At 41.1% G+C, this 13,400-nt stretch overlaps 1 protein-coding gene across 4 annotated transcripts in view; it reads right to left on the reverse strand.

Moving 5' to 3' along the window:
• The window catches only part of mia3 (MIA SH3 domain ER export factor 3), a 109,015-nt gene that overhangs the window by 25,559 nt on the left and 70,056 nt on the right, over positions 1-13,400 (reverse strand). For all 4 annotated transcript variants that reach the window (XM_073056175.1, XM_073056173.1, XM_073056174.1 and 1 more), the window contains exons 12-15: positions 8,729-8,800; positions 6,754-6,858; positions 6,551-6,673; positions 1,629-1,740 (exon numbers count right to left, since the gene is read on the reverse strand). In XM_073056175.1, coding sequence (XP_072912276.1) covers positions 1,629-1,740; positions 6,551-6,673; positions 6,754-6,858; positions 8,729-8,800 — 412 coding nt within the window. The remainder of the gene's footprint in view (positions 1-1,628; positions 1,741-6,550; positions 6,674-6,753; positions 6,859-8,728; positions 8,801-13,400) is intronic.

A 13,400-nucleotide genomic window follows, 5' to 3' on the forward strand; every position in this document is an offset into this window, starting at 1 on the left:
GGTGCAAAAAACAGAAACAAAAAAATAATCTAGTGAGTGGCAGTTTGGTGGGCAAAAATGAGAAAGGTCAGAGGAGAATGGTCAGACTGTTTCAGGCTGACAGGAAGGCAACAGCATCTCAAATAACCATCCATTATAACAGTGGATGCAGATAAACAGCTTTGAACACACAACAGATCGAACCTTGAAGTAAGTGGATGGACTACAACAGAAGACCATGCTGGCTTCCACTCCTGTACCTAATAAAGTGGCCACTGAGTGCATGTTCTAAGGTGTGAGGAATATTTCCAAACATGCTTTGATCATCAGTCTATTCTACACTCCTGCACTTCACAGTAACTTGTCTGGCTATTTCACAGGAATGTATTAGTGCAGATGGAAGACTGGCTGACTAACAGGAAACACAGCAAGTACACATGGATTTGTTTCAGATCGTCAAGATGAAACAGGTAGTATGTCACATGAATCATAAGCGAAGGCACTAAAGGTATTGTTGCTAAATCTGTGGAGTTGTGAAGAGTACTTATAGGCTACAAAGGGATGAAGATTAGCAGAAGGACTTTAACGTGGGAAATGTGCAAGTGTCTATTTTGGCAGAAGAAACTTATCTAAATGTTAAACAACGTAGAGCTCCAAGATGCAGAAGGATCTGGGAATTTGGGAAGGGCCTAGTGCATGACTTCCAAAAGACTTCTGCAGGTAATCAGGTACATCAACAAGATTATGTTTATTGCTGCAGAAGTCATGCTTCAATTACCTGAGAACATTTGTGAGATTGTAGGTTTTCATAAATAAAATTGCAGTGGTGTTTTAAGTTTAAGGGAAACTGTAACTCCTTTATTGTCCCCCAAACACAGAATATAAAGTGCGGTAAAAACTTGATATAATTATGTCATCACATCAGACCATGGAAACAGCACTCTGAGCAACAACTGTCAACCCATTCCATTGGGCTTCCAACACAGTGTCTGAACTCGTGGAAAATTTGCACAATTCATCTCCCAGAGTGAGGTCAAGCTTAGTGACCATGCTTCTCATCTTTACATACCAAACCCTATTTATCTCTAACTCGTATTCACACTGACCTTCAGTGGCCTCAGTAATGTCATGATTTAACACATTTACCCTGGTGTGAAAATACCTCCAAAGCTTTACTGCCACTTTAGCTCCCTCTCCAATCTCCATAACTTTCACCAACTTGACAGCCCACATTTCCTCTGTGATTCTGACTTCCTCACACTTCACTATGCCATCAATTTCCTCACCCTTGTTCTTTGGAAAATCCCTTCTCCACTCCCAGCCAACAATTCCAAATCTAAATTCACACTCTTTGAGTGAACTTTCAGTTCCCTAAAAGATTGTGATGTGGCCTGAGTTTTTTTTTCCCACCATGAGAAGCTTGGAAATCCTTTACTACATTAGAGGTGCCATATAAACACAAACTGTGTTCTGGTACATTAGCAAATAATGAGTGAACCCAAGACCCAAGTACACATAACCTTTCAAATTCTGTGTTAATGGGACATTTTTGCAGAAGTACTTATCTTCCCATCCCCCTTCCTTTATCAGAAATAAGGCAAACAAACCACCGTTTGCCGAGAGATCTGGAGTGATTGCATTATTTTCACCTGGCAGTTCACCGTTAGCCACTTCACCATCCACTTCTTTGTCCCATCCACGATCTTCATTGTCAGACTCTGTATCAAGTTGCCTAAGCTGCATCACACAGTCGGTCAGCACCTGGACATTGGTCAAGAATGAGGAACATTACACTACTAGCTTAACAAAGTTGCTGCAGAGGTTGAAATTCCTAAAAGCTGAGCTGGGGACTGTTTTTCAGCAGTCTGCTTTAAATTACTGAAACACAGGAATCTTATGGTAAATGTATTTTCAGATTTTTAGCACAGATCCTATAAAAATGGCCCATGGCGCAAAATTTTTCCAATCTGCTTAGGTGACAAAATGCCTGGCATTTCATGCTGTTTATAATAGGTAACCCAGCATTTTGGCCCAACACTTCATATCATGGCGTGTTTACGTCTGGGAAACAGATTAAGTGACATGTCTGAAGTTGTGTGTGGTAGGTTGAGAGGTGGTTGGTGGGAAAGAGCTTGTGGAAGTTATGCTCCAGACTAAAGTTAGCAGCATAGGGTGATGTGACTATGATAGAAAATAGGGAACTGAACTCTGCAGCTGACCACAATGGGCTAGTATGGAATCTCAAACACCCAAAGATAACAGCAAATACTGCACATTCCAACACCATTTTCAACTCATAGAAAAACTTGCAAGCAAGACAATCATTTTAGGAATGACACATGTCACAACTTTGATTTCTTCCACATTTGCGAGGATTTTGACTGATTAAGGATGGGAAGCAGTTTAACAAACAAATCAAAAACAGTTAAAGACCTGGACTCAAATTGGGCTTTTCAACCACCATACTTGTTAACATGAGAAACAAAAATTCAGAAACAAAGGCAGCTGAAGGTAATCAGAAAATTAAATGTTTATATTTTAAACCTGATGTTTTTCATGAATATGCTTTAATACATTGGTTTTCAATCTCTGTGGCTCCTGCCCGCCATAGTGTCCTTTAGTTGCTAAAGTTCTTTTTGGTCAACTGTTCTAATTATTCTAACATAATCAATATTTATGTTTTAATAGACAATAGATACTATTACATGTTAAATACAATGTTACAGGTGTATATGAAACTATTTCAAAGCTCTGAATAGGATACTTAATTTATAAAATACATATTTTTCCAACCAGCAATGACAAAGCACTTAATATTATTACTTAAGGTATTTAGTGAGACCATTGTGACTGATGCAAACTAGCAAGTTTTTTCTTTTCTTTTCAATCTTTTTATTGAATCTTTCTGAACAAATACATAGTGGTCATAATAGTACAAAAGGAGTGGGATTCCATTGCTGGCAATACATGTGAGTAGAGACTACAGGTAACACCAATATAATTGACCTCCCAAACTCTTAATATAGACAAGATACAAGGAAATAAAAAATGGGGGAAAAAACCCCAAATTGAAAAAAATCAAAAACAAAGTAAACTAAACTAAACAGAAATAAAACTAAACAAAGCTGGGCTATTCTATTATATTGGATAAAATCATTAGTGTCATCAACTCTGCTCCTCTACTCAAATTAATAAATAATACAAAGGAATCGGAAAAGGTCAAATTACATTCTATGAAAGGATTGGATAAATGGCCTCCAAGTTTCTTCAAATTTAACCGAAGGATCAAAGGTACCACTTCTAATTTTTTCTAAGTTTAAACAGGATACAGTTTGGAAAAACCATTGAGAAATAGTTGGAGGATTCATCTCTTTCTGATTCAATAAAATAGATCTTCTAGCCGTTAAAGTAGCAAATGCAATCATCCGCCGAGCTGATCAATCATTGGTAAACCAAATATTGCAGTGATAGGGTGAGGTTGCAAAACTGTGCAAAACTGTCGAGAATGTATCAAAAATATCTTCTATAGCAAGATCAAAAGAATGTATCAAAAATATCTAGCAAGTTTTTAAATATCTGATTGCAACATAATCAAAGATCAGCTCTTTTCACAACATCAAGATAGTTACAAGCTTTTGATAGCAGTGAAGAACTTGACTAAAACCACATTCAACTAGATAAGAGGTGTGAAATCCAATTTAAAACAACTTTGCTTTCTCCCACAGCTGTGGAATCTTATTTTGAATATCACTAGTTATCCAGAAATTTTGCTTGAGCTGTTATATAATCCTGCAGCTCAGTAAGATCCTTGCAAAGTAGTGTCAACACCATTCATTCACCCCAAATGGACCCACCACCCAATCTGGAATATACATCTCCAGCAGGTCTCTGAACCAAAATTCTGGCAGATGACCCCACTGCAGTAACTTCAGCCTTCATGTCACGTTTTATGTATTATAACATGCACGGATCAGGGGAAGGCAAACAGAACTAGCCTCCCACTGACTGGCCTTGATACAGGCAGCCCACTTGATCAGCGGTTTGTGATTTGGGGGTTGATGTGGAGCTGGGTAGGCTTTTGCCCAATGGAAAGGAGGGAAGAGAGAATACCCAGGACACCACTAAAGTGAGACAGAAAGACACAATCCACAGAGGAGAGGCTGGTTTCCCTGATGTCTAAAATTGGATAATTGAAGAAAAAAAAGTCAGAATGCTTGCAAGGAAATGGTTCCATTTTATTACAGCAGCTTCCCTAGTGCTTTCCAGGAGATGGTGAGGCTTATTATTTAGAATCAGAATCAGGTTTATTATCACCGGCACGTGACATGAAATTTGTGAACTCAGCAGCAGCAGTTCAATGCAATACATAATATAGAAGAGAAAATAACAATAATACATAAAATAATAAACAAGTAAATCAAATGTGCAAAAACAGAAATACTGTATATTTTTAAAAAAGTGATGTAGTGTCCAAGGGTTCAAAGTCCATTTAGGAATCGGATGACAGAGGGAAAGAAGCTGTTCCTGAATCACTGAGTGTGTGCCTTCAGGCTTCTGTACCTCCTACCTGATGGTAACAGTGAGAAAAGGGCAAGCCCTGGGTGCTGGAGGGGTCCTTAATTATAATGGACGCTGCCTTTCTGAGACAACGTTCCTTGAAGATGTCTTGGGTACTTTGTAGGCTAGTGCCCAAGATGGAGCTGACTAGATTTACAACCCTCTGCTGCTTCCTCCGGTTCTATGCAGTAGCCCCTCCATAGCAGACAGTGAAGTTTTTGAGTGTATCTGCTGACATGCCAAATCTCTTTAAACTCCTAATGAAGTATAGCCGCTGTCTTGCCTTCTTTATAACTACATCGATATGTTGCAACCAGGTTAGATCCTCAGAGATCTTGATGCCCAGGAACTTGAAGCTGCTCAATCTCTCCACTTCTGATCCCTCTATGGGGATTGGTATGTGTTCCTTCATCTTACCCTTCCTGAAGTCCACAATCAACTCTTTCGTCTTTCTAATGTTAAGTGCCAAGTCGTTGCTGTGGCACCACTTCACTAGTTGGCATATCTCACTCCTGTAAACCCTCTTATCACCATCTGAGATTATACCAACAATGGTTGTATCATCAGCAAATTTATAGATGGTATTTGAACTATACCTAGCCACACAGTCATGTGTATATAGAGAGTAGAGCAGTTGGCTAAGTATACAACCCTGAGGTGTACCAGTGTTGATCTCAGCGAGGAGGAGATGTTATCACTGATCTGCACAGATTGTGGTCTTCCGGCTAGGAAGTTGAGGATCCAATTGCAGAGGGAGGTACAGAGGCCCAGGTTCTGCAACTTCTCAATCAGGATTGTGGGAATGATGGTATTAAATGCTGAGCTATAGTCGATGAACAGCATCCTGACATTGTGTTGTCTAGGTGGTCTAAAGCCGTGTGAAGAGCCACTGAGATTGCATCTGCTGTTGACCCATTGTGGCGATAGGCAAATTGCAATGGGTCCAGGGCCTTGCTGAGGCAGGAGTTCAGTCTAGTCATGAACAACATCTCAAAGCATTTCATCACTGTCGATGTGAGTGCTACCAGGTGATAGTCATTAAGGCAGCCCACATTATTCTTCTTACGCACTAGTATAATTGTTGCCTTTTTGAAGCAAGTGGGAACTTCCACCCGTAACAGTGAGAGGTTGAAAGTGTCCTTGAATATTCCCGCTAGTTGGTTGGCACAGGTTTTCAGAGCCCTACCAGGTACTGCATTGGGACCTTCCGCCTTGCGAAGGTTAGCTCGCTTTAAAGACAGCCCAACATCGGCCTCTGAGACAGATCACAGGGTCATCAGGTGCAGCAGGGATCTTCACAGCTGTAGTTGTGTTCTGCCTTTTAAAGCGGGCATAGAAGGCATTGAGTTCATCTGGTAGTGAAGCATCGCTGCCATTCATGCTATTGGGTTTCACTTTGCAGGAAGTAATGTTTTTATAGTGCTAAAGATCTGAAATTAATGAATGGACATTTTGGAATGCCAATTCAGAACGAGACTGGAGGAACTCAGTTGATCAGGCAGAAAGCTCTGGAAGGAAATGGACAGTTGTTGCTTTGGGTCACAAACCTTTAAATGGACTTAGAATTACTTTACCATTTAACAGATGGGAAGGCAAAAGGTGTTTTTGCTGAAATGTTACATTTGTTACAAATGCTCACATTCATTGTATTGTCAGGTTAAAGTGCTGTTCTTTCAGATCCGACAGTCATTTTTTCCACAAGCTGTACTAATGAAGGAGCTAGAAACAAGGTGATAGAAGGGCTCTTTGGTCTTGAATTTGATTTTAGCATTTACAAGATGTTCTCAAATCAGAACTGCAACTCAAGTCTTTCCCAGAACTTCAAAACAAGAGCCTTGCCCTTTCATCTACATCTTCCCAATATGATATACATCTTTTCAAAATCAGATCTTCTATTAATAACTGCTTTTCAATCTCACATTGTCGCAAGTGGAAGTCTATTTTCCATTAACCAATAACACAAAAATACTTCTGATGATCAAATGAACAACCTAAAGGAGCTTCCTCAACGTACCTCAATCTCATTATCCTTGTAGGCCAAGGTTTCCTCCAAGTCTCTCTGAGCTTTCTGGCAGAGCTTGATTTGCTCATTAAGCTCACCGTGTCGCTCACTCCAGCCTTCTGCCTCTTTCAGCAGCTGCAAACCCACAAAACAAAGCCTTTGTTAGTGGCTTTGCTTACTTCAGGTGGACTCCTGAAGCAAAAAGGGACACTCACCTGATCTTTGCTCTGCTTAAGTTGAGCATTTTCCTCAAGCACAGCCTGCATATCTGATTGCAGTTTCTCTTCATTTGTTTTGGCACCACAAAGGGCTTCTTGTACCTAAAATACACAACCGTGTTAGGTAATGTCCATCACCACCACAAACTAAAGTCTCCTGAAAACAGTGACCAAGACTAGAGAACAAAATGGATGCACAGTTGCTAATGGCTATGCTGTTTAATTCCCGCATTAAGTTTCAAGCTCTAAGACTTTCCAGGATTCCTCTGGCTGACACTGGGTGTGGTACTGAGGTAGTGCTGGATTGTCAAATGGTTTATCTTGTTTTTCATTTAATTTTGGCGTGTGACTTTGCTGGCAAGGTCAGAATTTACTACCCAAATCAGTGTCCCTTGAGAAGGAGGTGGCCGCTGCTGGAGTCTCTCTGGTGAAGGTACACCAAGTGAGGGAGCTCTAGGATCTGGACTTACAACAATGAAGGAACACCAATATAGTTTCAAATCAGGATGCTGTACAACTTGGTGAGGAAACTCCAGGTGGGGGTGTCAGCAGGGACCTGCTGCCCTCATCCTTCTTGGGAATAGAGATCATACATTTAGGAGATGTTATTGGAGTAGCTCAAGTAAAGAAAAGCAGTGCATTTTGTAGACTATACACACAGCAGCCAAGGTGGAGGAAATTACTTTTAGAACTGAGTGCCAAACAAGCAGGCTGTTTTATTCTGGAACACACAGAGCTTCATGAAAGATGTTGGGGACATGTTCATTCAGAAACGTGCGTTGTAGATGGTGGAGAACCTTTTGGGTTGTAAGGAAGGAAGACTACCAACATCCACAGGTATCTTCCTTACTGCAAGTGACTCTAACCATTGGAATATTTTCCCTATCAAGCCACTAAATCCAGCATTACCAAGACTCTGGTCACCACATTCTGTCAAGCGTTACTCTGATATCATCTTCAGCTCTGGTCCATGATCAGCCAAGAGTTGGAGCCCAGTGACTCAAGTAACGCATTCTGCCTTCAAATTTAAAGTTAAATTTGAGTCTCTTATCTACTCTTCAGTAAGTACTGGTAGTTCTTTTAGAACACAGTGAAAATAGCCAAACAGCCTCACCTTGCTTGTGGGATTTTGCCATGCACAAACTGGCCACTGCAGCTGTCTATAAAATATTGACCATACAGCAAATGAAATCTATTGGAAATGAATTGCTTTAAAACCAAGAACAAAATGCAATAAGAAATAATGAGCTGCATTAACATTGCTTGCTCTATCAGTTTCTTTTTACTTTAGCTGAACAGAAAACATCCTTCAATTTCCTGTTATAACTAGGAGCAGGAAAAACTCGGTTCAACATTTGCAATCTACTACTCTTCCCACCAAATCGCTCAAGCCTCAGAAATTAATTTCTCTCGCAAACATACTGCATGTGGAATGAAAAATACAAAGCATCTGTTCAATTAACATTTCCAGGGAATTATTCAGGAAGAATGAAAACAGGTTTGACAGAAGTTCACACTCAGAGCATTTGACCATGTAATTTTGATTATTCCCCCTCTGGTAGGCCTAGCATTACAGATCTGTTGTTTTTGCAGAAGCAACTAACATCAGCTCAAATTATAGTGCTGCAATGCTTTGTATACAGTCATGATGCCCCACATTATTCAGCTGTAATGCTATCCACACAGATATATTAGCCCACATTACACAGTTACCGCCAGAATAAGCCAGCTCATAATACAGTATATAGCAATCATGCTCTGTATCGAGTAATTTTGGTCAATACATTTCCACAGATATCATAAGTGAGTGAATATATACTGCCGTAATACTCTCTTACAGATGGGGACATCTGCTCACACTGCATGGCCATGGTGCTTGTCCACACCACATAGCTACAGTGCTCTGTATATATACACCGTTCAGGCCCATATTTGCCTGGTCAGATTTTTTCTAAACTCAAAGGTCCCTTACCTGTAACAGTTCTGCTGAATGAGCCGAAATAACTTTTTGCAATTTTTTCATGGACTGCTGTGCATCTGCGATCTGCGTTTGCCAGAAAGAAAAATAGGGGGGTAAAAAAGACAAATGTTCAAAGGTAGTGACAGCAATATATCTTGAGAATGACCTACCATGTTCAAACACTGCAGATACTCCAGCATTAAGAAGCTGGTTCTTCCCATTAGTTACATTAGTATTGAAAAGCTATCCAGTTAGTCCCACTTTCCCCACAGTCATCTACTTTCCTTACATGCAGCTTAGTGCAGATAAAACATTTTTCTGTGTGTCCCTTGGCATGATAAACACTGGTGCTTTAGTGTTACTAACTCTCCAGCATGTATTTTGTTTCAGATACTTGTATAAAATCTCCCCATAACCTTACATACTCCAGAGAGAACATGCCCAGCTTCATTTCAAAATAAGAATTAATATGAAAATGGATCTAATGTTAGAACTAACATTTCAGGAAATCTCTACACCCATTTCAAGACACTGATGCCCTGAAATACAGTTGCCAAGATATCCAAGCTTGAGAAAACCTGGTTTTGAACTCCACACCACTAAGCAGAGAATGCTGCCTGCTTCACAACATGGCATCATTTTCAAATGTAAACATCTGCGCCCCTGCGCCTAATCGCTGTGAACTCCACTGAAAGTCATGCAGCCATAAAGTTGAACAGGACAAAAGCAGTTCCTTCAGCTCACCATACCCACACCATTCACTGCACCCACGTACACTAATCCAAGATCATTTAAAGTCAGTTCCAGTACACAAGTGTAAAAGAGAACAAAATTATTGCCACTCCAGACCTGATACAGCAAAAAAAGTACAGTAAGTACACAATAAAAAATACACAAACAATAAATATATCTTACACATACAAATATCTTGATTTATTATATGGTATGTTCATAAAGTGACACTAGACACAGGAGTGTCTGTACATAAAGTGACACTGACAGGAATGATAAAGTAGTGGTGGAGGGGAGGGGTTGATCAGCCTTACAGCTTGGGGAAGGTAACTGTTTTTGAGTCTGATGGTCCTAAGTAGCCTCCTTCCTGATGGACTTGGGACAAACCGTCCACGCAGAGGGTAGGTGAGATCCTTCATAACGTCACTGATCCATTTGTGGCACCTTTTTGTATATAAGCATTGTATATAACCTTCTATGCATTGGCATGCAATGAGAGTACATACGATTAACTGGAATGATAATGGGAGAGCCAGTAAAAAAATGTAACACACCTCATCTTCTGACCAGGCACATCACAGCCTTCCAGTCTCAATGTTGTTCGGATAATGATTCTGCCTTTCTCAGTTATATCTCAAGCTCAGTTTCCTGTTCTTCACTTGTTCCATTAGCCTCCCCTTTGTCTCTGTGCTCTTAAATCTGTCATTTTATTGCTCCTACCTTCCACTCCAAAGCTTGCTATTTGCTTCTGTTCTGCATGATGGTGAATTTGTACGAGAGGAAATAAAAGGCTGATCCTCTCATATAAAAAACGCTGACCTGTGTCAACCAAACAGTTTAAGATTCTGGCAACTGAATTAAAGTATTAAAGACACTGCACATGTGGAAGGTGGGGAGTGAGGAGGTAGAAAGTATGCAAATAGTTTCAGAATACTGATAATTCAGAGGATCACTGAACCCTGTTGTAGGGATAAAATAGACCCAGTGGATCACTTGCCAACGAGTCTTTTCTAAAGTGGTTTAAGAAAGTCTTTTAAACATTCTGAAAATAATTTAAAACATGCATTGGTAGATCAAAGCTCAAATTTCAAAGTAAATTTATTATCAAATTCACTTTGATAAAACGTGGGTTGCTTATAAAAATAAAGCTTACACTTTAAATGTAAACAAGATGTTTTAAGATTCAAACTAACATAACCCCAACTACCTCCCAGATAAGCTTTCTCTATTTACGCTCTCATAATCTTACTAGCAACTAAACTGGTAAATTGGTTTAGTATCATAACGTGTATCAACGTACACTGAAATCAGTAGTTTTGCGTGCCATCCATACAGATCATTTCATTACAACAGTGCACTGAGGTAGTACAAGGGAAAATAGCAGAATATGATGTTCCAGTTAGAGAAAGTGCAGTGCAGGCAAGACCCTAATGAGGCAGCTAGTGAGGTCAAGAGTCCATCTTTATTGTACCAGGACACCATTCAGCAGCAGGACAGAGGCTGTCCTTGAGCTTGGTGTTATGTCCTTCCAGGTTTTTGCATCTTCTGCCCGATGGGACGGGAGAAGAGAGGTTATGAATCCTGCTCCTGGCATTGATCGTATTTCAACAGTTCTGATTTAAACTTGCCAGCCCAGGCATATTATCAATATAATTTAAAGGAAAACACCATGTCTGAACCCAAGCCAACAACAAAGCAGGAGCAGGGCCAACCTTTCAAGACTGCTCTGCCATTCGATGACAACAGCTGCACTTACACAACAATTCTTCTTTCCCTCCGTATCCACCAAACCCTTCATTTTTGGCACCCCATCAATAAGTCAAAAATACACTCAACTGAGCACTTCTTCCCCAAAGGCCCTCCAAAACTGAGTCATTGGTTGAGCCCAAAATTCCCTTTTCCAATCTGCCTACACTGGATCCCTTCTTAAACTCATCAAAAAGGCTGGATCCATCCCACTCTTCTGAGTTAGTGGTGGAGAGGGCATCACTAAACAAACTGTTGTCCATTATGGACAATACGACACATCCTCTCCATGACCTACTGAATAAGCAGCCGAGCACCTTTTCCAACAGACTCATTCAACTCCACTGTGACAAGGATCGTCACAGGAAATCTTTCCTACCACATGTAATATGCATATACAACAATTCCTCTCTGTGTGACAGAACACACATCATAGCACAATGATCTGTTTTATTATTTCATACATTATTGCACATTGGTAAATTATTATTTTGTACTTTATTATTAGTTAAGTCTATACACTGCTAAGTGTGTTTTTAAATGTTGCTGTTGTAACAAAAGTACTTCCCACTCTGGATCAATAAAATACGTATTATTAGTATATCAATTAAAGAGCTCTTCCATAGTCAAGAATAACTTCTGGTCTCTTTCTATTGTAACTGCGTTAATACTTTAATACATAATTACTTTATGCTGCATGCTGGCAAAATAATCTTTGCTTGTAATACACTCCATTTATTCCCATTTATCTTCCATATTCCAACACAATGTTACTTTCCTTTGGAATTAAGACACACTGAACATAGAACACTACACCACAGTACGGGCCCCTTGACACACAATGTTGTGCTAATCTTTTAACCTACTCCAAAATCAATCTTCTGAAATTCGTCCCTCCCACATAGCCTGCCATTTTTCTTTCATCCACGTGCATAAGAATCTCTTAACGCCCCTAATGTTTCTGCCTCTACCACAACCTCTGGCAGTGCGTTCTAGACACTTACCAATTTCACTGTTAAAAAAATTACTGCCTCTCCTTCCTCATTCCTGTCCAACCCACTGCCTCTCCTTCCTCATTCCTGTCCTACCCACTGCCTCTCCTTCCTCATTCATATCCTACCCACTGCCTCTCCTTCCTCATTCCTGTCCTACCCACTGCCTCGCCTTCCTCATTCATATCCTACCCACTGCCTCTCCTTCCTCATTCATATCCTACCCACTCCCTCTCCTTCCGCATTCATATCCTACCCACTGCCTCTCCTTCCTCATTCCTGTCCTACCCACTGCCTCGCCTTCCTCATTCATATCCTACCCACTGCCTCTCCTTCCTCATTCCTGTCCTAACCACTGCCTCGCCTTCCTCATTCATATCCTACCCACTGCCTCTCCTTCCTCATTCATATCCTACCCACTGCCTCTCCTTCCTCATTCATATCCTACCCACTGCCTCTCCTTCCTCATTCATATCCTACCCACTGCCTCGCCTTCCTCATTCATATCCTACCCACTCCCTCTCCTTCCTCATTCCTGTCCTACCCACTGCCTCTCCTTCCTCATTCATATCATACCCACTGCCTCGCCTTCCTCATTCATATCCTACCCACTCCCTCTCCTTCCTCATTCCTGTCCAACCCACTGCCTCTCCTTCCTCATTCCTGTCCAACCCACTCCCTCTCCTTCCTCATTCATATCCTACCCACTGCCTCGCCTTCCTCATTCATATCCTACCCACTGCCTCTCCTTCCTCATTCCTGTCCAACCCACTGCCTCTCCTTCCTCATTCCTGTCCAACCCACTGCCTCTCCTTCCTCATTCATATCCTACCCACTGCCTCTCCTTCCTCATTCATATCCTACCCACTGCCTCTCCTTCCTCATTCATATCCTACCCACTGCCTCGCCTTCCTCATTCATATCCTACCCACTGCCTCTCCTTCCTCATTCATATCCTACCCACTGCCTCGCCTTCCTCATTCCTGTCCTACCCACTGCCTCGCCTTCCTCATTCATATCCTACCCACTGCCTCGCCTTCCTCATTCATATCCTACCCACTGCCTCTCCTTCCTCATTCCTGTCCTACCCACTGCCTCGCCTTCCTCATTCATATCCTACCCACTGCCTCGCCTTCCTCATTCATATCCTACCCACTGCCTCTCCTTCCTCATTCCTGTCCTACCCACTGCCTCGCCTTCCTCATTCATATCCT

This window comes from Hemitrygon akajei, chromosome 9, assembly GCF_048418815.1.
Source record: "Hemitrygon akajei chromosome 9, sHemAka1.3, whole genome shotgun sequence".
NCBI lineage: Eukaryota > Metazoa > Chordata > Chondrichthyes > Myliobatiformes > Dasyatidae > Hemitrygon > Hemitrygon akajei.